This window comes from Microcaecilia unicolor, chromosome 9, assembly GCF_901765095.1.
Source record: "Microcaecilia unicolor chromosome 9, aMicUni1.1, whole genome shotgun sequence".
Lineage (NCBI taxonomy): Eukaryota > Metazoa > Chordata > Amphibia > Gymnophiona > Siphonopidae > Microcaecilia > Microcaecilia unicolor.
Window position 1 is genome coordinate 26,807,994 of NC_044039.1, and position 25,064 is coordinate 26,833,057.

At 45.5% G+C, this 25,064-nt stretch overlaps 1 protein-coding gene across 1 annotated transcript in view; it reads left to right on the forward strand.

Moving 5' to 3' along the window:
• LOC115477792 (NUAK family SNF1-like kinase 1) overlaps nt 1-22,284 on the forward strand; it is a 51,465-nt gene extending 29,181 nt beyond the window's left edge. Inside the window, 6 exon segments of the mRNA XM_030214875.1 lie at nt 9,505-9,624; nt 15,834-15,966; nt 20,251-20,388; nt 20,391-20,470; nt 20,473-21,319; nt 21,322-22,284. Of these exon segments, the coding sequence (XP_030070735.1) occupies nt 9,505-9,624; nt 15,834-15,966; nt 20,251-20,388; nt 20,391-20,470; nt 20,473-21,319; nt 21,322-21,401 (1,398 nt within the window). The 3' untranslated portion in view covers nt 21,402-22,284.
• The last annotated feature ends 2,780 nt before the right edge of the window (nt 22,285-25,064 follow it).

A 25,064-nucleotide genomic window follows, 5' to 3' on the forward strand; every position in this document is an offset into this window, starting at 1 on the left:
CGCCAACCCCCCCCCCCCCGCCACTTTGGACCGCAACCCCCCCACCGCCGCAACCGCCACCCGCCCACCCCCTGCCCGCCCCCTGCCCGCCCCCTGCCCTGCCCTAGTGCCGTATCAGGTACCTTGTTTGCTGGCGGGGGTCCCCAATTCCCGCCAGCCGAAGAGTCTTCTTCAGCGCCGGTTGACTCTGGCGCTTTCGTGGTGTGATCATCTGTTTCTGACGCCTTACTTCCTGCACCGTGCATGTAGCCCCGTGCAGGACGTAAGGCGTCAGAAACAAATGATCACACCACAAAGGCACCGGAGTCGACCGATGCTGAAGAAGACTCTTCGGCTGGCGGGAATTGGGGACCCCCGCCAGCAAACAAGGTACCGGGGGCGGTCAAATGTAGAGGGGGCCAGGGCGTAATCTGTGGGGGCCTATGCCCCCGTGGCCCCACGTAGCTACACCCCTGTTGAGGACTTAGCCAGCTAGGTTAAACGTATAAACAGGACCACATAAATGTCAATTTAGAACTACTGCCCGGCTACCACGTGCCCCAGGTGGTAATTCCATCTTTTACGTGCGTCCGATACATGCGGCAGAAAATAGTTTTTATTTTCTACTGTGTGGCGCTAACCAGGTGGTAATTGTCAGTGTACGCGCGCTGACAATTACTGCCCGGTTAACGCTGAAGACCTTACCGCTAAGTCGATGGGTGACGGTAAGGTCTCAGATCCAAAATGGACGCTCGCCCATTTTTATTTTGCCACACGTCCATTTCCCCCCTCCCCCCCCTAAAAGGTCTTTTTTGCAGGTGCGCTGAAAAACGGACCTGCACATGTGCAATACACGCACCTATAACAGCACAGGCCATTTTTCGGTGCACCTTAGTAAAAGGACCCCTATATGCGGTAACCCACGGCTGGTTAAGCACTGAATATCGCACAACTGGCTACCTCTGCAAACCTGGAAATTCAGTGCCGGTCCCTGGGCTTAGCTCAGCATTGAATTTCTGGGTTTAACACCAGCATCGATTAGCAAAACACTGAATATTGAGCCCAAAAATAAGTATACACAGAATCTCCCTAGAAGTATGGTATAGATCACGGAAGTCACATGCTGTACCTAACAAGTATGTGTTATTGCAATATAACTATCGAATGTAACCTCACACTTGAGAGCCAAGTCAACTCTACAACTAAGAAAATTATCCACTCAATGTGGAAACTCAGACACGTGAAACCATTCTTCCCAAGGGAAACATTTCGCAACTTGATACAATCAATGGTACTAAGCCATACAGACTACAGCAAAACACAGCAGCAAGGCTTATATTAGGAAAAACGCGATTCAAAAGCGCCAAACCCCTCCGAGAGAAACTACTACTACTATTTAACATTTCTATGGCGCTACAAGGCATACGCAGTGCTGTACACCATACACAAAAAAGGCAGTCCCTGCTCAAAGAGCTTACAATCTAGATAAGACAGGTAAACAGACAGAACAATTAAGGAGAAGGGAATAAATAGGTGAGGTTAAAGGACAGGGCAAGTGAGTAGTGGTTAGGAGTCAAAAGCAGTGGTAAAGAGGTGGGCTTTAAGTTTGGACTGAAACTACACTGGTTACCAATCAAAGAACGCATTGCTTTCAAAATCTGCACCTTAGTCCATAAAATCATCCACGGCGTCGCCCCGGGTTACATGACAGACCTCATTGACCTACCAACAAGAAACACAATCGGATCAACACGAACATACCTAAATCTCCATTACCCAAGCTGCAAAGGACTCAAATACAAATCAACATATGCATCCAGCTTCTCCTATGTAAGCACACAATTGTGGAACGCACTACCAAAAGCACGGCCACCTAAACTTCCGGAAATCACTAAAAACCAACCTGTTCAAAAAGGCGTACCCTATCGACCCAACTTGAATGCCTAAACCTTGCAACACAACGAAACCAAAGCTCGTAAGCAGCTCTGCATAAATCCTCTCTTCCGACTCCCCATTATGTTTATACCATATGAACCTTATTCGACCACAATAACTCTTTGTATTTGTTTCTCTACCGGAGTTGGCGAAAGCCTCTACGGTACAATGTAAGCCACATTGAGCCTGCAAATAGGTGGGAAAATGTGGGATACAAATGTAAGAAATAAATAAATAACACAGTGCCTGCTGGGCACACGTCACCCCTGGCGCACTGCACTTGTCTGTTATATTTCCCTGAAAGTATGTTTCATACCAGCCAAGCGTAGGTCACTATGAGAATATATCTTTCATTGGATCACTTCGGCCCGTATCACTGCTGAATCACTTATGCCTGTTCAGACAGTTCTGCTGCTTTCATACTTTACGGTCACCTGGCATACTGCAAGCACACTCTGATCTTTCCGGGTATGTGTCACTGCAGCCATATTTTACTGCTGCTTAACATGTGTTCTTTGGAAAATATCTTAGAAAGGCAAGTTTCTTCACATTGTGGAGGAAGACAGGGACTGGAGCAGCCTGTCAGTTTAAAAAAAAAAAAAAAAGTACAGCTAGCTGGTTAACCTAACAGGAAATATCTTTGGTCCTTGTGCATGTAGACATGTGGGCAAGAGGGATAAATCGGAGTTCAATAAACTTCAGACACCAGGTTGCCACGGTGACTAGAAATTAAGTGGTCCTGCCTAGGACCCAGGTATGCCACTGAGAGGAGGACAAGACAGCATCGGAGGCCTTCACAAACCAATAGGAGGAGGAGGAGGAGGCAGCTGCGCTGACATCTGCATGGGCTGACGAGGAAGTCAGCAGCCTTCATGAGCTAAAGACAAGTAGTCCAGTCCTTGGGTCAGAGGAAGAGACCTGCCATCTATTGGTGAGGGAGCTCAGAAAGAGAGAGCACTGCACTGGAGAGAGAGAGAGGGCAGCAAAGAAGGGGGTAAGTGGGGTATCTGAGAGGGAGACTACAGGGGAGGGAGAAGGGATTGAGAAAGAAAGAATAGGAGATTGATAGGTCCAAGGTGGTGGATTAAAAGAGGGTGAGAAATTAGTAGAATGATGAGAGTTGAGGAGGAGAGAGAAGGAAACTGCGGGTGGGAGGATTTGGAGGGAGGAGACTACTGGGGAAGGGGGTTGAGGAAGAAAGGGTGGGAAAGTTCTGGAGACAGGGTGGTGGGTTGAGAGAAGGTAGAAAATAGCTAGGAATGATGGGGATTGAGGAAGAGAGAGAGGGAAACTGCTAGTGTCAGGATGGGGGGGGGGGGGATTGGGGGGGTTGAGAAAGGGTAGAAGAGTGCTGGAGTGGATTGAGAGAGGAACGATGGAAATATCCAGGAACAACGGGGGGGTTGAGAAAGAGAGGGAAATTGTTAGTAATGGTGGCGGTGGGGTGGATTGAGAAAAGGGAAGACTGCTAGGGAGGGGGGTAGAAAGGGCTCTCTGCAGCTGGTCCTTCTTTCAGGTCATTTGCCATCTCATCCTTGATTTGGTGGCCCCTGTGTTTTGGGGCTAGCTGCTAGATCCAAGGTAAACATACATCGTCTAGATTAAAACATAATGTACGCCTCTAAATTTCCAAAAAATGTAATCTCAAATATTGTCAGGTCCAAAATTCCTGGAAAGTCAGAAACACTGGCCAGGATCTTTCTGGGAAGAAGATGTGTAAGGTTTTAAATATAATGATTGCTAATTTAGCATGACACTCTTATTCCTTGCCTTTTGGAAAATTTCTCAATCTGTGATAAATCATTTAAAACGCTTTTCTGTGCAGATTCCAGGGGTAGGGTGTCAGTTTCTAGACATCTACAACAAATGGATTCCAGTTAGCAAAAACTCCTGTCAGGGAAAACATTCTGCTTGTGGGCACAGTTTTTGAGCATCCCGAAGTGATGGTCTGGAACTTGTTTGAGAATGTTTCCAAAGGCCATGCATTATTCATTCATTCACATGCATGTATCACATTTCCAGAGAACTGCTCCATGTGCTAAACAATGAAATACAAAACAGTAAAATACAAATCTAAAATTAAAAATAAAAAACAAACAGCAGCAAAAAGCAAAACATAAATCATCTTAAAAACATAACCATTCCAAAACTGTTCCTGTCCCCAGCATTTTTCAGTTTTGACTAGTTTGGAAAAGAAGGTCACTGGAAGGTATTGGACCAGAATGCTGGATACTTCCTTTAATATTAGGCACAGAAACAAATTGTATGCAGTTTTGTCGTCTATGGAAAGCATGGGGCCTGATGTTTAGCCGCCGGTGGACAGCACTTTTGCTGGCGAGGGAGAAGGGATTGAGAAAGAAAGAATAGCAGATCGATAGGTACAAGGTGGTGGATTGAAAGCGGGTGGGAAATTAGTAGGAATGATGAGGGCTGAGGAGGAGAGACGGGGAAACTGCTAGTAACAGGGTGGGAGGATTTGGAGGGAGGAGACTATTGGGGAAGGGGGTTGAGGAAGAAAGGGTGGGAAAGTTCTGGAGACAGGGTGGTGGGTTGAGAGAAGGTAGGAAAAAAAGCTAGGAATGATGGGGATTGAGAAAGAGAGAGAGGGAAACTGCTAGTGTCAGGATGGGGAAATTGGGAAGGGGAGACTCAGGGGCGTAGCCAGACCTCATGGTGGGAGGGTGCCAGAGCCCGAGGTGGGGGGCACATTTTGCTGGACGTGAGGAGAAGAGAGAGCAGGGCAGGCAAAGCAGTGATGCCGGAGACCGGTGCTGGACGAAGGCTTCAGCTGGTGGTGGTTGGGGACCCCCACCAGGAAAACCAGGGGCCCAAAGGAAATTTTGGGGGCCCAGGCTCCTGTGACCCCATGTAGCTATGCCACTAGGGAGACTACTGAGGATATTCCCGGATATTCAATGCCAGGCCATTTCTGGTGACTGGCATTGAATATCCAGGGGGGTTTTAACCGCTAAAAAGTTAACCAGCTATGCTGATATTCAGTGGTTAGCTTTTTAGTGGTTAAAGGTAGGACAGGTATTTATTCGGTCCTATTTGACCACTAAACGTATCTGGTTAGGCACTGAATATTGGCACCTAACCAGGTAATACGATATGGCTGATTATCTGGTTAGGTGCTAACTGGCAGTATTCCGCGGAGATAACCATGAGAACATAAGAACAGCCATACTGGGTCAGACCTATGGTCCATCTAGCCCAGTATCTTGCTGCCAAAAGTGGCCAGTCCACGTCTCAGGTACCTGGCAGAAACCCTAAACAGTAACAGTTAGGTGCCGATACGCTAATAGTTTTGAATATTAGGGGGAGAGTTATTTAAGAACTATTACCAAAGGAATAAATGATTATCAGTTCTGGGTCCGTGCTTTTCATTGGCATAGCACTTTCCGAAGGTTGCAAATGATTAATTGGTGATGCCTATTTGTCGTCGTCCGATATTTAATATTTCATTGGCAAACTTCCTCTCTGTTTTTTTTTAATCTTTATAATTTTATGATGCAAGGATAAGATTGTTGTCCACCTTGAACCACTGTGGTGGCGAAGTGGATTATAAATGCGTGATTAAATTAAAATGTAATTGAGCGGGCCTCAGCGCCACAGCCGTCTTAAGTACCACATGTCACTTCGTGAGATTGTAAATTGCTCCTTTCTTGTCCTGAAAAGCAAAGTTAGAAATTTAATTATCTCTCTATATAAAAGGCAACCCCAACGTTCTGAAGCCTCCACGGAAGTTGAGGCGCCCGAGATATCCGGTGTGCCCTGGAGTGTCTGCACCGCCCTCGCGTCAAAACGTTATGACGTCGAGGGCGGAGCTGTGACACTCGAGGGCCGAAACGGAAACGCCACAGGCACGGCCACGGAGGCGCAGCAAAAAAAAAAAAACCCTCCCCACACACAGCGACGCGAACCCCGAACAAGGCAAGTAGCTCGGAGGGAGGGGGCCCCTTGCTAGCGCCCGTTTCATTGCGCTCAGAAACGGGCATTTTTTTCCTAGTAAAATAATAAATGTTAACCCAACACGTTGTCTTCTAAATAACCATTTACTTAGCTGCATGATTTTTTTTATTACGTAAATTTAAACAAGCCACGGTATTATCAACTTTGTAGAATTCGTAGTCCAAATACTGACCTGACTAGCAATAAACAGAAAGGATCCCATTAAGGAGGACTGGGATCTGAATTTTATGGCTTCTCTCCAGGTCCTCCAAATTTGGAACTTAAAAAAAAAAAACCTGCAGCTTCCAGCTCTCATTTAAGAGCCCAAAATGTAAAGTAATCTTGACGCCTATTAATCTTGTTGCAGAGGGAATGACAGCTTTAATGGGTGAAGCTGATAACCATCAGTCTGTCAGGATGGGAGGGGATCCTAATGTAAATACGCTTTTCCTGAATGGCTGAAATGAAAACATGGCTGCCCAGTCTATGAATTTCTTGTGTGAAAACAAATGGATTTTTCCCCCCCTCCAAATACATTCTCTTACATTCCACGGCATTATTTTATTAAGGAAAATACGCCGGGTGTTCAGTGTGAGCCTTGACCCTTAGAGCAGCCTGCACTACTGGGGAAAGGTGATGGAGCAGTCTTAACTTTTAACACCATTCCTCTCCTTGATTGACAAGGCGCACTTCTGAGGGCTTAAGTCCAACTTCCCCGGAACGGTGCCTTGATAAGACTAGTGGAATTCAGGTCACTTAAACATGATCCAAGCGCTTGGGAGTAAGGTTTCAGACTGTGCAATTATGTAGGTTTCAATGTCTGCTGCATGCCATAAATACAAAGCCGGGTTCTTACGAGAGCACTTTAGGACTCTTCTCACACAGATGAAGGAGCAGCCTTGGCTCATGACAGCCCGTAATCAAGTAGAACAAGTAGTAACCACGTTAATTAGGTTCTAGAGGCTAGGGAAAACCATCCACAATTAACTTTCACACACACATACCTGTTATTAGTCCATCTTTCACAGGATGTTTTACTGGTGTCTGCTCTCTCGTCTACTGTTACTAGCAGTAAATCTGAATTGTAAATTGCCTAGGAAGATCATTTTGTAACTGGTCACCAGAGCTGGCCCAAGAGTGTCTGACACCCGCAGGACAGGTTTGGAAGCCACTGCCCTAGGTAAACTTTCAACTGTGTGTACCCATCCTAGGGTGTTTCAGAGCCCTAGCCTCTACAGTCCAGCATCCCCTCCCTACCCTCCCCCCAGGTGTCCAGCATCTCTCTTTCTGCTCCCTGTCTTCCTCCTCACCCAGGTGGCTAGCATCCCCTTTTCCATGACCTACACTACCCCTTTTCAGCATCTTCTCTCACCTTCCCTTCCTCCCATTCCTGTGTCCAGCATCCCCATCCCTCTTCCATATCCCCACTGCCGCTGTTCTTGCCCTACCTTTCCTTCCCTGATTCTCTCATAATCCAGTATCCCCCGTCTCCTCCCTCTCCTCTCCCCCAAGTGGGCTGCATCCCTCATTCTCCTCCCTACCCTCCTCCCCCAAAGGTGGCTAGCAGCCCTTTTCCACGATCTAACCCACCCCTTCAGCATCTCCTCTCACTTTCCCTACCTCCAATGCTGTGTCCAGCATGCCCATCCCTCTTCGGTATACTCGCTGCCGCCGTTCTTGCCCTATCTTTTCAGAGACCCAAGCCAATGTTGAAAACACATGCTCATGCCCTGTTATATTCCCCCCTCCCCCAATAAAAACATGCACAGGAACTCATGTTGGGGGAAGGGTGGGAAGGGCCAGACTTGAACATAAGCATAGTAACATAGAAAGTGATGGCAGATGAAGACATTCGCAGCCTGTCCAATCTGCAAAACAAGGCGTCCAGTACCACTAAGAATGGTTTTATAATTTTGGCTGCAGCACATAATGACCAGCCTTGTCCATCTATTCTGCCCAGTACAGTGGCTACAGTTGTACCTGCCGCGCTATGCAGAACATGCAGGTTACCCCCATTATGCTTTTGTATAGAGTTGTACATATAGCTCAGTGCAGATTACACTCTCTCTTTGCCTTTGTATAGGGTTATATGTGTTGCTCCGTGTAGTTTACACCCCCCTATATGCCTTTGTAGAGGATTGTACAAGACGCATAGCCGGACCTCGATTTTGGAGGGGCATGAGCCCAAAGTAATTGGGGGCACATATTGCCCTGCCTCCCAACTGCTCTCGACCCCCACCATAACCCCACATACCTGGGCTGGTGGGGGTCCCCAAGCCCCACCAGCAGAAACTTTGCCGCAACGATAATCACCACCGCGCTTGCCTGCGCTGCTTTCCCACCCTGGCCGCATGCTCGTTTTTAATGAAATTGAGCATACTAAAAATGAGCATGCTGCTGGGGGAGGGGGAAACAGGGCAGGCAGTGTGGCGGCAAATATCACCGCAGGAAAGCTTCTGATGGCAGGGCTTGGGGACTCCCACCAGCCAAACCAGAAGACCTTGGGGGGCCATGAACCTAAATTGGGTGGCCTAGGCCCTCTGTGTCTATGCCACTGGATTGTACATGTTGCTCTGTGCAGGTTACACGCCCTCTTTGCCTTTGTATAGAGTTGTACATGTTGCTCCGTACAGGTTACACCCCCTCTTTGTCTTTGTATAGAGTTGTACGTGTTGCTTCGTGCAGGTTACACCCCCTCTTTGTATAGAGTTGTACGTGTTGCTCCGTGTAGGTTACACCCCCTCTTTGTCTTTGTATGTGTATGTGTTGCTCTGTGCAAGTTACACCCCCTCTGTCTTTGTATAGAGTTGTATGTGTTGCTCCATGCAGGTTACACCCCCTCTTTGTCTTTGTATGTGTATGTGTTGCTCTGTGCAAGTTACACCCCCTCTGTCTTTGTATAGAGTTGTATGTGTTGCTCCATGCAGGTTACACCCCTCTTTGTCTTTGTATAGAGTTGTACGTGTTGCTCTGTGTAGGTTATATCCCCTCGTTCCCTTTGTATAGAGTCATAGGTGTTGCTCCATGCATGTTTAGGGTTGCATGTGTTGCTGCATTCAAACATTCAGCTTCATTAAAGGACAGGCTTTTAAATGCCCAGTTGGGTATATATGGTAATCTCAACTTTGTTAAATGTTTCAGACATATCCATCTACTTGCTCCCATGATGTTACTGAATTCTATTATTCTGTCTCGCTGTATTTTCAAATGTAAGCCACATTGAACCCGAGTTATACCCCCTCTTTACCTTTGTATTGAGTTGAATATGTTGCTCCATGCAGTCTACTCCCTCTTTGCTTTTGTGTAGGATTGATGTGTTGCTCCGGGGAGGTTACCCCTTCTCTATGCCTTTTTCGAACTGTGAAAATGTATTGTACTGTTTTGGGATCTTGCCAGGTATTTGTAACCTGTATTTGTAACCTGGATTGGCCACTATTGGAAACAGGATATTGGGCTTGATGGACCTTAGGTCTGTCCCAGTATGACAATTTTTATGTTCTTATGAAAACACAAAAGCAGTATTGATTTCTCGTGATATTTTCATCTCATTTTAGTTCACAATATTGCTGGTCAAAATAACCTGACAGTGACAACACCAAAGATTATATATAAAACTGAAAGTATTCCTTTTTTTGGCAGATTGCAGACTTTGGTCTTTCCAACCTCTATCAGAAAGACAAGTTTCTGCAGACGTTCTGTGGCAGCCCACTTTACGCATCTCCTGAAATTGTCAACGGAAGGCCCTATCGTGGCCCAGAGGTAAGTGAGAAGGCAAGGATAGCACAAGGAGAGGTTTAACTCATTGCTATCTGTTTCTAAATCATGCACAGGGCAGGATTAACCCATTGGTGAGTCCTACGTAAACAAGCACATTGGGCCTCCCCCCACCCCCCCATCATAATATAAATGCATTTTAAAACATCCACGGACAAGATTCCATGCGGTTCGGACTTCAAAGGAGAAAGCAGTAGTTAAGAAACACTACTCCCTAAAATCTGTCAATTGGAGGACAATGCAATATGGAGGAGGGAGAGGGAGGACACTAGACTAGGGTTACCATATGTCCGGATTTCCCCGGACATGTCCTCTTTTTGAGGACATGTCCGGCGGGTTTTGCCCGCCCGCCTGTTTGTCCGGATTTCTGGACAAACGGGCGGGCGGGCAGGCGAGCGGCACCGTGGGTCTCCCCTCCCCTTACTTACTATCTGCCCTGGTGGTCTAGTGACCTCTTTGGTGCAGGAAAGAACCCCCTCTTTCCTGCCCGGCGCGCTGCCTGCCTTTGCCCTGCATCCTTCTCAGTCTCGGCTCGGGATTCAAAATGGCCGCCGAGAGTTGAAGCGGCCTCGCGAGACTTCAACTCTCGGCGGCCATTTTGAATCCCGAGCCGAGACTGAGAAGGATGCAGGGCAAGGCAGCACTCCGGGCAGGAAAGAGGGGGCTCTTTCCTGCCCCGAAGAGGTCACTAGACCACCGGGGCAGTAGATAGTAAGTAAGGGGAGGGGAATATGTGACAAGGGGGAGGGGAGGTGACGGGGGGGGGGGGGACAGGGGAAGGGAATATGTGACCCGGGGGGAGGGGAATATGTGACAGGGTGAGAGCGAGAAAGGGGGGGCGAGGATCCAAAAGGGACACGATGTGGGTGGGGCAGGGGGCGTGGTGTGGGCGGGATAGGGGCGTGACGTGTGTCCTCTTTTTCAGAGGACAAAATATGATAACCCTACACTAGACAGACATTGCAGGCAGCTGTGGCTCTGCTACTTCCCTCCCCCTTCTTCTGACAACGGCTGACTTACCCGGGAAATATCTGCCTTGGGAGCCATTGAATTAGCACATTTCAAAGGGCTTAGTCCTTCCCTAAGCACATTTCATGTGTTGGGCTCATGTGGGAGAGGCCAGGAAGGGGAGGAGGGGTGGCAAGGAAATGAATGAAAGGGTAGTGATTACAGAGGGCAGAAATATGGTAATGGGGAGTAGATTAAAGATGAAAGGGAATGGAGGTCAGGAGGAGTGAGATGGGCAATGGGGAGAGCTAGTGGGTGAGAGATGAGAAGGAGAATTAACAGACGACAGACAGGAAAGCAGAAAAAAAAAAAGAAACTGACCGGTCCTGACCCTTGCTGTATAGCTGGTGGGGATTCCCCAACATCCCCAGCTGAGAACCTCCTCCAAAGCCAGCCATAACTCCTTTCTACCAAGCTCTGCAGTTGGCGACTGCATCCTTGAGTCACCGGCAACTAAGTATGTCAGGGGTGCCGGCTTCAGTTGCTTAGGGATGTTGCTGATGCTTGCCGAGCTTGGTAAAAGGGAGTTCTGGCCACCTTCAGAGAAGGTCTTCAGCCAGGGGTGTGCTGGTAAATTTTTAACAACAGGCTCTTTCTTCGGACGTAGCCAGCTCTGTAGTTGGAAGGGCCAAGGGTGACCGGGGGGGGGGGGGGGGGGGGGGGGGGGAGCAACACTTGCCTCTCTCTCCTCCCTCCCTTCGTGCGGGCACACTAGGCATACCTTTGCTGGCAGCCAATAAATGGACTACCACCACTCCCAACGTCTTGCTCTGAGCAGCATGCTGAAACTTCTCACACATGCTGGAGAAGTCGTAGCCTGCTGCTCAGAGCTGGAAACAAGGAGCTGGGAGCAGCAGCAGTCTATTTACTTGGCTGGCAGGGCTCAGCATCCCCACCAGCAAAGTAAAAGAGAATTCAGCAGGTGGCCCAAGCCCACATTTTGGGAGCCAGTTGTTAAAGTAGCCATGGAGGGCTCTACTTTAACAACCCAAAATTCTTAAAAGCTTAACAACCGGCTCTTGCGAGCCTGTGAGAGCCTGCTCCAGCACACCACTGTCTTCAGCCGACAGAGCTTGGGGAGCCTCATTAGCTAATGTATTTATATTTTGAGGTGGGGATAGGGCGGGGCAGAGAAAATTTTGTGCCCACCCACTTTGGGCTCTGGCCCACCCAAAATTGACTGTCTGGCTACGCCACTGCTCCTGACCAGATTTAAGTTTTGCACAAAAGCAGAACAGAAAACAAATGCAAAAGTATACCTTGAGCCAGCTTGCTGGCACAGTAATGAAGTGTCACATGGTTTGCTTAAAGGTTTCATTTCCTGCAGTTTTTAGAAGGAGAACAAAAGATCCATAGGAAGAAATAAAAAATCATAGAAATATAAATGTGTTGAAAGTAGACTGTGGATATTTTAGTTATCATTTCTTATGTTTCCATTGTAACTTGCCTGGGGTTACTTTTGGAAAGCCATCTAAGAAATTGTCTTGGCTGAATTTCTTCATAAAGTTAGTTAATACGTCCCAATACATAAATAAAATAACATTTCCAAACTGCACATGGTGTTGGGAAGGGAAAAATAGGCACAGAAAAAGCAAGGTGCAGGTCTCTTCGAGTACTTTTTTCCCTGGGCAATTTCTCTAAAGGAACAGCTGTGTCTTTTCCCTCTGAGCACTGATGTCAAGTCTATAAACAAAAACCCACAGATCGCAAGTTTCGATTGTTCTGAAAATTGCTTCTTACGTATTTGGGCAGAAGGTGAACTAGTTCAAGCTTAACAATATTTGCAAGGGGGTGGTGGAGGAGTGGGCTAGTGGTTAGGGTGGTGGACTTTGGTCCTGGGGAACTGGGTTCGATTCCCACTTCAGGCACAGGCAGCTCCTTGTGACTCTGGGCAAGTCACTTAACCCTCCATTGCCCCATGTAAGCCGCATTGAGCCTGCCATGAGTGGGAAAGCGCAGGGTACAAATGTAACAAAAATAAAATAGATACTATTGGAGATTCTACATGGAATGTTGCTACTATTGGAGATTCTACATGAAATGTTGCTATTCCACTAGCAACATTCCATGTAGAAGGCTGCGCAGGCTTCTGTTTCTGTGAGTCTGACGTCCTGCACGTACGTGCAGGACGTCAGACTCACAGAAGCAGAAGCCTGCGCGGCCACATTGGTGATCTGCAAGGGGCGACTTCTACATGGAATGTTGCTAGTGGAATAGCAACATTCCATGTAGAATCTCAAATAGTAGCAACAGTGGAGGAGTGGCCTAGCGGTTAGGGTGGTGGACTTTGGTCCTGAGGAACTGAGCTCGATTCCCACTTCAGGCCCAGGCAGCTCCTTGTGACTCTGGGCAAGTCACTTAACCCTCCATTGCCCCATGTAAGCCACATTGAGCCTGCCATGAGTGGGAAGGCACGGGGTACAAATGTAATTAAAAAAAAATTCATAACAAGGTACTTAAAAATATTTAAAAACAGTGGCGTATTTGTTCCAGGTGCACGTGTTGCATACACACTCCCTGTCAGTCAGTCACTCCTGTGCCTTAAAATCATCTCCCTCCAGTCTTTGCACAGGCAGTGGCACTCATAAGCTGCACTGGGATCTTTCCTATGAATCATCCTGCCCCTTCTGACACAACTTCCTGTTTTATGAAGGGCGTGACAGTTCACTTGACAACAGAGAAAGCCACGGTGCAGGCCGCAGGCAGCCTATGAGTGCCACTGTCAGTGCGGGGTGGGTGGGGGGGGCACACCCCTTTAAAAAAATTTCTGCCTATGCCACTGGCCCTGCAGAGGCGATTTAACCATACCTAGTTAATTGCTTTGAATATGGACCCCTAGAATATTAGTGTGACCCAGCGTCTTGTGTGCCTAATATTTAGTTATTCACAGTTACACCACCCTTAGAGCTGGTGTGAGTGCAGGCGCTTTACTGCGGCAGGGATTACATGAATAAGTGGGAACCCCGCCCCTCCCTACCTGTCCCTACCTCCCTTGCAAATAAGCTGCAGCAAAAAGTGGCCTTCAGCAGTGCAAACGCGTTTTTTGGGCACACGCCGAGCCAGTTTTAGCCATGTCCTGGAAAAAGGGCCTTTTTTTAAGGGGCTGGAAAATGGACGTGCGGCAAAATAAAAACCAACGCGCATCCGTTTTCGGCCGGAGACCTTTTTTTCATGCGCTACCTGGGTGGTAGGTATGCAGCGGGTAGCCGCTGCCGTTTACCGCCGGGTAAGCGCCACGTGGTAGAAAATAGAAAATATTTTCTACCGCATGTTTTCAACATGCACTAAATTCAGAATTACCGGCCGGGGCACGGGGTAGCTAAGTGGTAATGCTGATTTGGCACATGCTGGACATGCATAGGGCCTTACACACCTTTGTAAAAGGGCCCCTATGTAAATGAATTGTGTGGTTGCAGAATAGTGCTTACAAGTATATGCACACACGTGGGTGTACGTGCATGTATTCATCACAGGTATGCATAAATGCCTATCCTATCCTATATAATAAAACACACCTCCAACATTCTGAAGCTGACTGCATGGCTGAGGCATTCCTGCTCTCTCTATCCATCTCCTGAATTGACATCACGTACTTCCGGGTTCGTCACAAGCAGAAGTGACCAACCACACGAGGTTTCTCGGCTTCAGAATGTTGGAGGTGCATTCTATTAAATAGGATTGGTCAGTTCCTTGAAGCACAGCCAGAGCTCAGCGTCCTGCACAGTAACGCTCAGACACCAGAGAGAGAGAGGGGGGGCCTGACACCAGAGAGAGGGAGGGAGGGGGGCCCTGATACCAGAGAGGGGGGAGGTATCTCTGTCACACACACACTCTCTCTCTCACACTCTGTCTCTCTCTCTCACAGTCAATGTCTTTCTCACTCTCACACACTCTATGTCTCACACTGTATCACATTCACTCTCTATGTGTCACACAGTCACTCACACACTCTCTTGGTCTCATACACTCAGTCTCACAGAGAGTCTGTGTCTCACACACACTCTCTGTCTCGCACACACTGTATCTGTGTGAAACACACTCTCTCACACTGTGTCTCACATACGCACTTGCACACACTCTCATTCTCACACACACACTCTCTCTCTCTCACAGACACACTCGCAGCAAGACTCAGTCTCTCTCTCACACACACTCACACATTCACTCTCTCTCTCACACACAGTCACTCTCACATACACTCTCTCAAAAATACACACTCCGAGGAAAACCTTGCTAGTGCCCGTTTCTTTTGTGTCAGAAACGGGCCTTTTTTTACTAGTATTATATAATACCCTTTCTTGGATGCTTTCAGGTGAATTTCAGGATCCAGGACAGTTGTCAATTTTGAAGCTTGTTCTGCTTGATGTATTTAGTTGAGAAAGTGTAAAGAGATTCATGGTATTGGGTTTATAATATCACAAAAGCTGGATTACAACCTCTCCAAATAAATCTGATTAACTAAAGCTGACACTTTCTATTATACTCTTTAATCTTCAATAATTAAGCAGCATGGAAATGTAAAAAACAGTATAAACTGTAGTACTAAAAGGCAAAAGTTATTTAAGTTCTGTCAAGACTGGCGGGAATAGATTAAACCATCTCTTTGGTGCCCGGCAGCACGAAATAGCTTTCTAAAATAGGTGGCGAAAACGTTTTGCTGTTTTTATTTTCTATGAGTTACCAACTTTTTTAAAATGGGTTTCATAAGCTCTTTCATGTTGGCTAGAGGTGTATAAAGGTGCTTAACACGCCTTATCCTAGGTTAAACGCACGGTGCTGTGAACAACAAAAACAGTCTCGTCCTCTAGAATGCAGACGTAACTCATATGGCATTTTGAAACATCCCCTGCCGTTGAGGGGGGGGGGGGGGGGGTTAAGGGTACCGTATTCCAAACAAGGAAACAGCTCTGTGCCTCAATTGTAGCAGGTCTTATCTCAAGTGACGCTATCGGTATGAAAACAGGGGAGGATGACTCCTACACAATAATGGATGTGTTAATTTCATAGTTTGTTTTCATTCGAATATCGAGCTGCTGATTTCTGCGCTTGTCCCTTTGACAGCTCTTCTAGCACTCGTCACCTCTGCCTTGTTTCCTGAACCTCTGTTGAATGTACTTTTGTTTTGTTAGCAGATGTCAGAAGCAGACCTACCATTGGCACTCACGCTCCCCTTCTCTTTCTCATAGGTCGACAGCTGGGCCCTTGGTGTACTTCTCTACACTCTGGTTTATGGAACGATGCCTTTTGATGGCTTTGATCATAAAAACCTAATCAGGCAGATAAGCAGTGGAGAATACCGTGAGCCAACACAGCCATCAGGTATAAACAGGAGCTGGCATAATGCATTAAGATGACAAGAGTTGAAAGTGTCTGATTTATCCAGTTGCTTTTTTGGCATGCTTTGCCCTTACTTTGAAATGACAAGGAAAAGAGTCTTCCCCTCCTTCTGCTCCTCTTCAAAACTTCAGCTGAGATTAATTCTGGCTTTGGTACAGTACTTACCAAGAGCTCCTTTGAAATCCAGCTTTTATAGTTAGATAGGCTATATTACCTTGAGGAGAGACTTTGGTTGGTCTTTTCAACTAGATGTGTGGACCAGCAGAAAGTCTGTGGCAGTCGTAGATGGAGTTGTTCAGACAGGCTGAAAACTGACACAGGGCAGTGCAACAGATACGTTTTCTAGGGTGAATGTAGCATGTATCAAATCAAAGACAGTTAACTCTGCTCACAGATATAAGCTAAATAATTGCTCATAGGGTAGCAGAGGATTACATGGTAGTTTTGACTGGGGTGGGGAGGGGTGAGGGAGCCTTCTGAGAAATTACAGGATTTCAGCAGAGGGAAATTCCTGTTTGTTGGTCCAGCTGCTGTATGTCCCTCTCATTACTCTCGCGTTGGATTTATTCTCCGGGTAAACATACCCTTTCCTAGATTGATGGGTTTTTTTTTGTGTGTGTCAACGTACACTGTCACAGCATGAAGAAAACCGAAGGAAGTGTTGTACTTCAGGATTTTCTCATTGGTTTTATTTTCAGATTCGTTCTCACTATCCTAAAGCCTCCTGTTGATATGTCATAACATTCAAGAACCTGCCAACCCAATGGAATGTTTGAGAGTAGCATAGTAAATGACGGCAGATAAAGACCTGTACGGTCCATCTAGTCTGCCCAACAAGATAAACTCATTGTACATAGTATGTGATACTTTATATGTATACCTGAGTTTGATTTGTCCTTGCCATTCTCAGGGCACACACTGAGTACACAGAGAGTATTCAGATACCTACTCTCACTCACCCAAAATTTAATTCACTTCCTAAAAACATTCCAGCTGATACTCAAAATGATTAAAGCGGGCAGGAGTCTCTCCTGCCGACTTAAATCGCTTATCTGTGGCTGATCGCCAGTATTCAGCAGCACTTAACTGGTTGGCGCCACTGAATATTCTTGGTTAGTGTCTGCGCTGAAACTGGATAACTTGTGGGCGTTCCGGGTACTCTGAATATTGGGCGCTGATAGTAGGCTCCGGGACCAGTCAGCATTGAACTCGACAGTGAGGGTACATATGGGTTTGATGAGGTCACTGAAGGACTATGATGCTGAGCATTGGGGAAAGCCCAAGAAACAGAAGCATCGGTCTTGCCTTGCATTTCGCCGGGTTTGAGATGGCCGGGTCCGGTTTCCATTATGGCTGGAAAACGAAGCCGGCCATCTCATCTAACCCGGCAATCCACCGGCGATCCTATTCTAAACCCGGCGAGCGATTTGGCCGGCGCCAAGCGTATTTCAAAATACACTTGGCTCCGCCCGCTTACGGCGCGGGCCCCGAAGATGGCCGGACAGCTATTTGGCCGGCGCTGTTCGATTATGCCCCTCCACGTAACTTTGTGAGTAAGTGCTTTGAAAATGCGCCTCCACGTCTTTCAGGTTCTCTCTCACAGGAGCAGGCTGCATAGCTTTGCCAGTTGGTCAGTAAGCAGCTGGAGTGAGGAAGTATCTGGCCAGAGGCATATACGATTCTTTTGACATCTGCGTCCAGACTCTCCGCCATAGTTGTGGGAATTTCGTAGACCTTCATTTAGAATATTGTGTACAGTTCTGAAGACAACACCTTTAAAAACCTATAAATACGATGGAGTAGGTCAGAGGGGTGGCTACTAAAATGGTCAGTGGTCTTCATCATAGAGCATATGTGGACAGACTTAATGATCTCAATATGTATTCTTTGGCAGAAGGCGATGAGAGGGGAGACGCTTAAATACCTCCATGGCATAAAATGCACAGGAGGTACTTCTTCATAGAAGGGTGGGTGAATTGTGAGAACGGGCACCGGTAAATGTGGTGGAATGAAAACTGTATCTGAATTCAAGAAAGCTTGGGATAAGTACACAGGATCTCTAAGGAAGGAGAGTAGATGGCATGGATGGGCAGATTGGACAGGCCATATGGTCATTATCTGCCTTCATTTTTCTCTGCATGTTTAATATCAGTATTATGTGCATTTATGTATATGCCCCCGGATTCAATATGGTATGCCTAGAGATCTGTGCCAAAATCCAGGTGTATTTTATGCGTGTAACTTAATTAGCTTAACAAGCTAATCAGCATTGATAACAGCACTTAAGGAATAATGAACACTAATTGGCAATAATTAGAATTTACGCACACACAACTCACTAAGCGTATTCTGTAATGAACGGTGCCTAAATTCTAATGTGCACGGTTCAAAATGGGTGTGGCTCTAGGCAGGGAAATGGGTATTTTGTGGGCGTTCCAAAATTTACACACATAGTTATAGAATATGGCCCAGTGTGTGTAAATCTATGCACAGGGATTTATGCCACATTTTCGTTGGTGTAAATCAAGGTGTGTAGTTTTAGGCGCTGGGATATCAACTAAGCATATTCTATATACCATGCCTAAATCTAGGCACCGCTTCTAGAATGCGCTTAGGCGCAAATGTTTACCACGTGGATTTTTTAAGTTGCCATATAGAGAGTCTGGCACTTAAGGGGGGAATTCCATAAATGGGACTCAAAAATTGGCGCTGGAATAAAATCAGCTCTAAGCGCTATTTTATAAAGGGCACTCTGAGACAAGCATGATTTATAGAATAGCGCTTAGAGTTGTGCATTACAGGATTTAGTCACCTCGAATATTGTGTTCAATTCTGGTCACCGCATCTCAAAAAAGGTATGGTGGAATTAGAAAAGGTGCAGAGAAGGGCGACAAAAAGATAAAGGGGATGGGACGACTTCCCTATGAGGAAAGGCTAAAGCGGCTAGGGCTCTCAGCTTGGAGAAAAGGCGGCTGAGGGAGATGATAGAGGTCTATAAAATAATGAGTGGAGTTGAACGGGTAGATGTGAAGCATCTGTTTACGCTTTCCAAAAATACTAGGACTAGGGGGCATGCGATGAAGCTACAATGTAGTAAATTTAAAACGAATCAGAGAAAAATTTTCTTCACTCAACGTGTAAACTCTGGAATTCGTTGCCAGAGAATGTGGTAAAGGCGGTTAGCTTAGCGGAGTTTAAAAAAGGTTTGGACGACTTCCTAAAGGAAAAGTCCATAGACCGTTATTAAATGGACTTGGGGAAAATCCACTATTTCTGGGATAAGCATATAAAATGTTTTGTACATTTTTGGGATCTTGCCAGGTATTTGTGACCTGGATTGGCCACTGTTGGAAACAGGATGCTGGGCTCGATGGACCTTTGGTCTTTCCCAGTATGGCAATACTTACGTACTTATGTACTAGATTAGCACAGAAGAAGATGCGCGTGCAAATTCCAATTAGTGCCAGGTACATTGTTGATTGTTAAGGCTCATTAATTCATACTTAATAACTTATTTACTAATTTAGTTACTTGCATATCATGACACTGCGCCTAAATTTTGTTGCCGTTCTTTCGGCACCATATCTAGAATCCAGGGGTTTGCATGTATTAAATGTAAGCACCCTGTTATAAAATTGCCTTTATGGTGCACACATTTGATAGCATATGTAAGGTAGAAGAGAGGGAGATCAAAAAGCAAGGGAAGAAGTACAAGAGGAATGGAAGAAGGGTGAGTGAGAAAATGGGATGGAGGAAATAGGAAGATGGCAGCCTCCATTTCCTCTGCAGACCTTAACGCTATTGAGCTCTTGGTACTAGCTTTGTGGGCACCGTTGAATCTTCAGCCAGCAGAAGGGATCTCATGGTGTTCTGCCTCCTTCCATGATTTGTAGCATCTGGAGATCATAGAAGAAGGCTGGAAGCAAGTTTAAGGCTCTTTCCCAGCCCGACAATCCTGTTTTCCTAGAATTGCACCCTACAGACCAGACTCTTTAAGCTTAGTCCAGATTCCTCCAAATTTTGGGCATGTATTTTACAGGGATCAAGGTGATTCTGGGTTTTGATACAATGTCCTGCCCGTTCTTATTCAAGAGAAAAGGAAGAGTTAGGGGTTACAGAGGATGGGCAGACTGGATGGACCATATGGCCTTTATCTGCCGTCATGTTTCTCTGTTTCTCTGTTTCTGTTAGCTTGATACTTAACATTTTGAAATAAGAAACAAATATTTTGCATGACTCTTTTTAATGAAACTCTCTGTTCTTCAGATGCTCGTGGGCTGATCAGGTGGATGCTGATGGTGAACCCCGAACGTCGTGCAACCATCGAAGATATAGCCAACCACTGGTGGGTAAACTGGAGCTACAAGTGTAGTGTTTGTGACTGTGACAGCTTAAAAGACTCAGAGTCCCACTTCTGGCCAGATTCATTGATTGGCACCACCGTTCAAGCAGTCGGCAGCTGGATTCGGACGGCAAAATAAGTGCCTCTCTAAGCCCACTGGATCCGACGTCATGCTCGAGCGGCAGAGATCTCTGAAAAAATCCAAAAAGGAAAATGATATTGCACAATGCCTCCAGGAAGGGGCAGAAGAAAATACTTCTAAGTTAATCTGTAAGAGACCAAAAAGCATCTTGAAAAAAAGGAGCAACAGTGAACATCGATCTCACAGTGCAGGGTTCATTGAAGGTGTGGTAAATCCAGGCTTACCCCCTACTTTTAAAACAGAGCAAGAACTAGGTAGAACTAGTGCATCTGTAAAAAATGCTGGAGACAGAGAGGTACCAGGAAGAATTGGTGCAAAGCAGTCTAGCCCAATGCCTAAAAAAGGCATTTTAAAGAAAACCCAACAGCGAGAGTCTGGCTATTACTCATCTCCAGAACGAAGTGAGTCTTCGGAACTGCTGGACAACTGTGATGGAACAGGAAGCAACACTATCTCCCAAGCCATCATAGAAACATCAAGAACTGTTTCTCATAGCCTTTCTTATAGGCGAAAGGGCATATTAAAACATAATAGCAAGTATTCCTCAAGCAGCACTGACTCATCTCTGGTCAGCCCTGCTGAACAAGTCCTGGATTCCATGGAAGAAACAGTCATGCCTGGTGAAGGATTATCTCGTAGTTACAGCCGCCCTTCCAGTGTGATCAGCGATGACAGCATCCTGTCCAATGACTCCTTTGAACTGCTTGATCTGGCAGAGAACCGGCCAACTAGGCACAGGATACGGAGCTGCGTCTCTGCGGAAAACATCCTGCAACTTCAAGATTTTGAAGGGCTTAAGAAATGTCCCCGCCCTCAAAACCTGAAGCGCTATCGAAACCGACAGGCGGACAACAGTTTTCTCTTCTCACGGACATGGATGATGTGACTCAGGTCTACAAGAAAGCTCTGGAAATCTGTAACAACCTTAACTAGGTAGGGGGATGTTGGGACATTTGGAGGAGGATTGTCCTCTGTACTTTTTATGATGGATTGACAAGTTGGTTGTCGATTGCTGACAGTGGTAACAGTGTAAAGATGAGCATCAGAGTTCCTGCTCAGGAACCCCTTTCCCGTTCCTCTCAGTGCATACATTTGTACAGAGCATTTCACTTGAATATCAAACTTTGGGTTTTTAAATGCATCCTAATCATGACTAAACATTAGTTGACTATGTAAAATGAACAGTTGAAAGATCTAGTAGAGTTGAACTTGTTTTCTGTGTCATGCAGTGCTTCCCTTTATTTTTCACTTCCTGTTGCCCTCTTTTTCAGCCGTCACCCTTTAAAAAATAATCTAAAACAGATCTAATAATAGTATGAACAAGGGGTGGACCCCAAAATTTGAGAGACAGTGGGTAGGCACTTTATTGAAGCATTTCCACATCTGCCCTTGAACTATTTCATTTTGAATCTGTAGGTGAGTTTCCTGATACGTAGAGAAATGTAAGCTGCCGAGCCAAAACTGTCTGAAATCTATGCGTATACAAACGGCATCTTGGATTTGTAATTTTACATTTCAAGATGGAGCTTTCTATTTCTTTCCCTGTCAGCAAATGGTATTGTCTTGAGAATGTAGTAAGGTTGTATTATAGGAAAAGTAAGAATTAGTTTGGTTTCAGAATGTTGATAGAGGGCTGTAGTATGTAGAGAAGGAACAGTCAAGGACGTTAAAACGTGTATTTGTAGAGGTAGACCAGATCTAATAGAACAAATTTAGGTGTTGGTAGAAAGGGGTGATGGTGGGATCACTGAGAGTATTTGCATTAAAAAAATGCAAGAGATGAATATATCCATGAATGAGCCTGGGCTCAAAGAGGAATAGACAGAAAGGTAGAGAGAGATTGAGAAAGAGAAACGTTTGCATTACTATAAACTTACCTAAGTAAGGGATTTGTGACTGGGTCTTTTGGATTACTTAAATGGAAGCCTCTGATAAGACTGGCACTGCGTATTAGACAGGCCTGGGCAACCTGAATGTTTGCTGTCACATTGACTGCAACTCTTCAATGCCAAAATAGTGAATGGGATCTGTATTCATTGGGTCAGTATTCAAAAGCGTTTAGGGGACAATTCTATACGGGTCACCCAAATTTAGGCGCCAAAAGCAGAGGGTGCTGATTGCAAATTCTAACAGCATCTGGGTGACCAGATTCCATTATGGAAGAGACTGTAAGTCTGCACTTGCAAGCCAACATTTAGCAACAAACAAAGAAAGTGAGGCAACAAGAAAGACGAGGATTCCAAAGGATGCAAATAGAACCTTTAATCTTGTAAGCAAGCCCAATTGCCTAGTACATAAATGATGCGACACGGCTGTGTTTCAGCATGCGTCAGGAGTCAAAGTACCTGTCACTATTACTGATATGTTATGTTTCTGCATATTTTATTTATTTATTTGTTGTATTTGTATCCCACATTTTCCCACCTATTTGCAGGCTCAATGTGGCTTATATAGTACCGTACTGGCAATCGCCAATACCGGCATGAACAATACAAAGTGAGGTTATGACAGACTAATAGTCAGAATTGATAGACATATTGGGGGTCAAGGGGAAGAGTAGGTTATGTTCAATATGAGCATTTATATTGTTGTGTTGCGGGGTTAGGCATTTAGGTTGAGTCGTTTGAGTATGTCTTTTTGAACAGGTAAGTCTTTAGGAGTTTCCGGAAGATTAGGTGGTCGTATGTTGTTTTCACAGCGGTCGGAAGTGCGTTCCACAGTTGTGTGCTTATTAAGAGAAGCTGGATGCATAGGTTGATTTGTATTTAAGTCCTTTGCAACTTGGGTAGTGGAGATTTAGGTATGCTCGTGTTGTTATGTTTCTGGTTGGTAGGTCTATGAGGTCTATCCTGTATCCCGGACATTGCTGTAGATGATCTTATGAAACAGGGTGCAGATTTTGAACGCATTATGTTCTTTGATTGGGAGCCAGTGTAGTTTTTCTCGTAAAGGTTTGGCGCTTTCGAATCTTGTTTTTCCGAATATAAGCCTGGCTGCTGTGTTTTGAGCAGTTTGGAGTTCCTTTATGATTTGTTCTTTACATCCCGCGTAGATTCCGTTGCAGTCATCTAGATGGCTTAGTACTATGATTGTACTAAGTTGCGAAATATTTCCCTCGGGAAGAAAGGTTTCACTCGTTTGAGCTTCCACATTGAGTTAAACATTTTCTTCGTTGTGGCTTTCACTTGGCACTGGAGAGAAAATCAACAGTGCACCTGCAGTAAGAATGCTGCTGATTTTCTCACTCCTTTTGATGTTACATGCCAGTTGTTGAAAGCATACCTTACCTATACACAGAAACATAATGTATCTACGATAGTGACAGGTACTTTGACTCCTGGTGCAATTTGCATCTTTTGGAACATTTAGGCACTAACATGCCATGTAAAAAACAGACAAAAATGTGAGTGCGTAAATGATACACTTTAGCGCATAACGTATAGTACTCTATAGTTGCACCGTAGCCCCCGGTTTCTGTATAGGGCACTGCGAGTAGTGCGCATTAAATTGGTTACTTGTCCAATTTGCGTGCACACCTTAATTACGAGTCAATCAGTGATGATAATTGGACGATAGCAACCAATTATCTTCACTAATTGTCAATAATTGGAATTTACGTGCCCTTCTTGTTAGGCGTATTCTAAAAAGAGGCATATGTAAATCCTATCATGCTAGCTGAAAAGGGGGGGGTGCACGGGAGGAGTGTGGCATATCAGGGACGTTACACAAAGTTACGTGCATTGTTATAGAATGCAGGGGAACGCGCCTACATTTAGGCACGGGTATTTACACCAGGTTTTCAGTGGCGTAAGTGGCCATACCTAAACGTAGGTGCGTTCCCTGGCCCTATGCATTATTCTATAAACCATGCCTAACTTTAGGCGTGGCTTATAGAATAGCGCTAAGTGCTTTTTTTTTTTTGGACGTGTAGATTTCAGACACCATTTACAGAATCTAGCCCTAAGTGTGGGACCCATCCATGCTTCTTCCATGTGTACACCCCCTTGCAGTTGTGCTCTGTGCGGGTTGGTTTGCAGAATACCTCTTAGTGCCTAACCGCCACTTACGTGCGTAAATTTAACATTCACGAGTATACGTGCAAGTATTTTATAATCTTAACACGCAATTGGTGTTTGTATTTAGGTGCTAAGTTTATAGAATAATGGACTTAATGCAGTTGGCAGTTGAGGCTGATGGCATTACCACTTTTTGAAAAATTTCCCGACCACTTGAATAGATAATTGTGGACATATATATCCAAAAAAGAATTGGGATTTTTTTGGCATCGCAGTGACACTTAGCTAACTTATACATCTAAGTGGCGATACTCAAACCATTAAATTGAATGCTGAAGCATCCCGCACCAATAGCAGGTATAACTTGAAATGTCTAACTTAGGCTCTGCTTAGAAAGTCCATAGAAGTCTACGTTTACCTCCTCATGCAAACTGTGTCGTTTTAAGTTATAACTGAATATTCAGCAGCACTATTTAAATGAATAGTGTCACTGAATATGCGTGATTTGAAGCTGTCTAAGTTAGACATTTTAAATTATGTTGATTGCACGGTTGAATATAAACCTCAATATTACCTTATT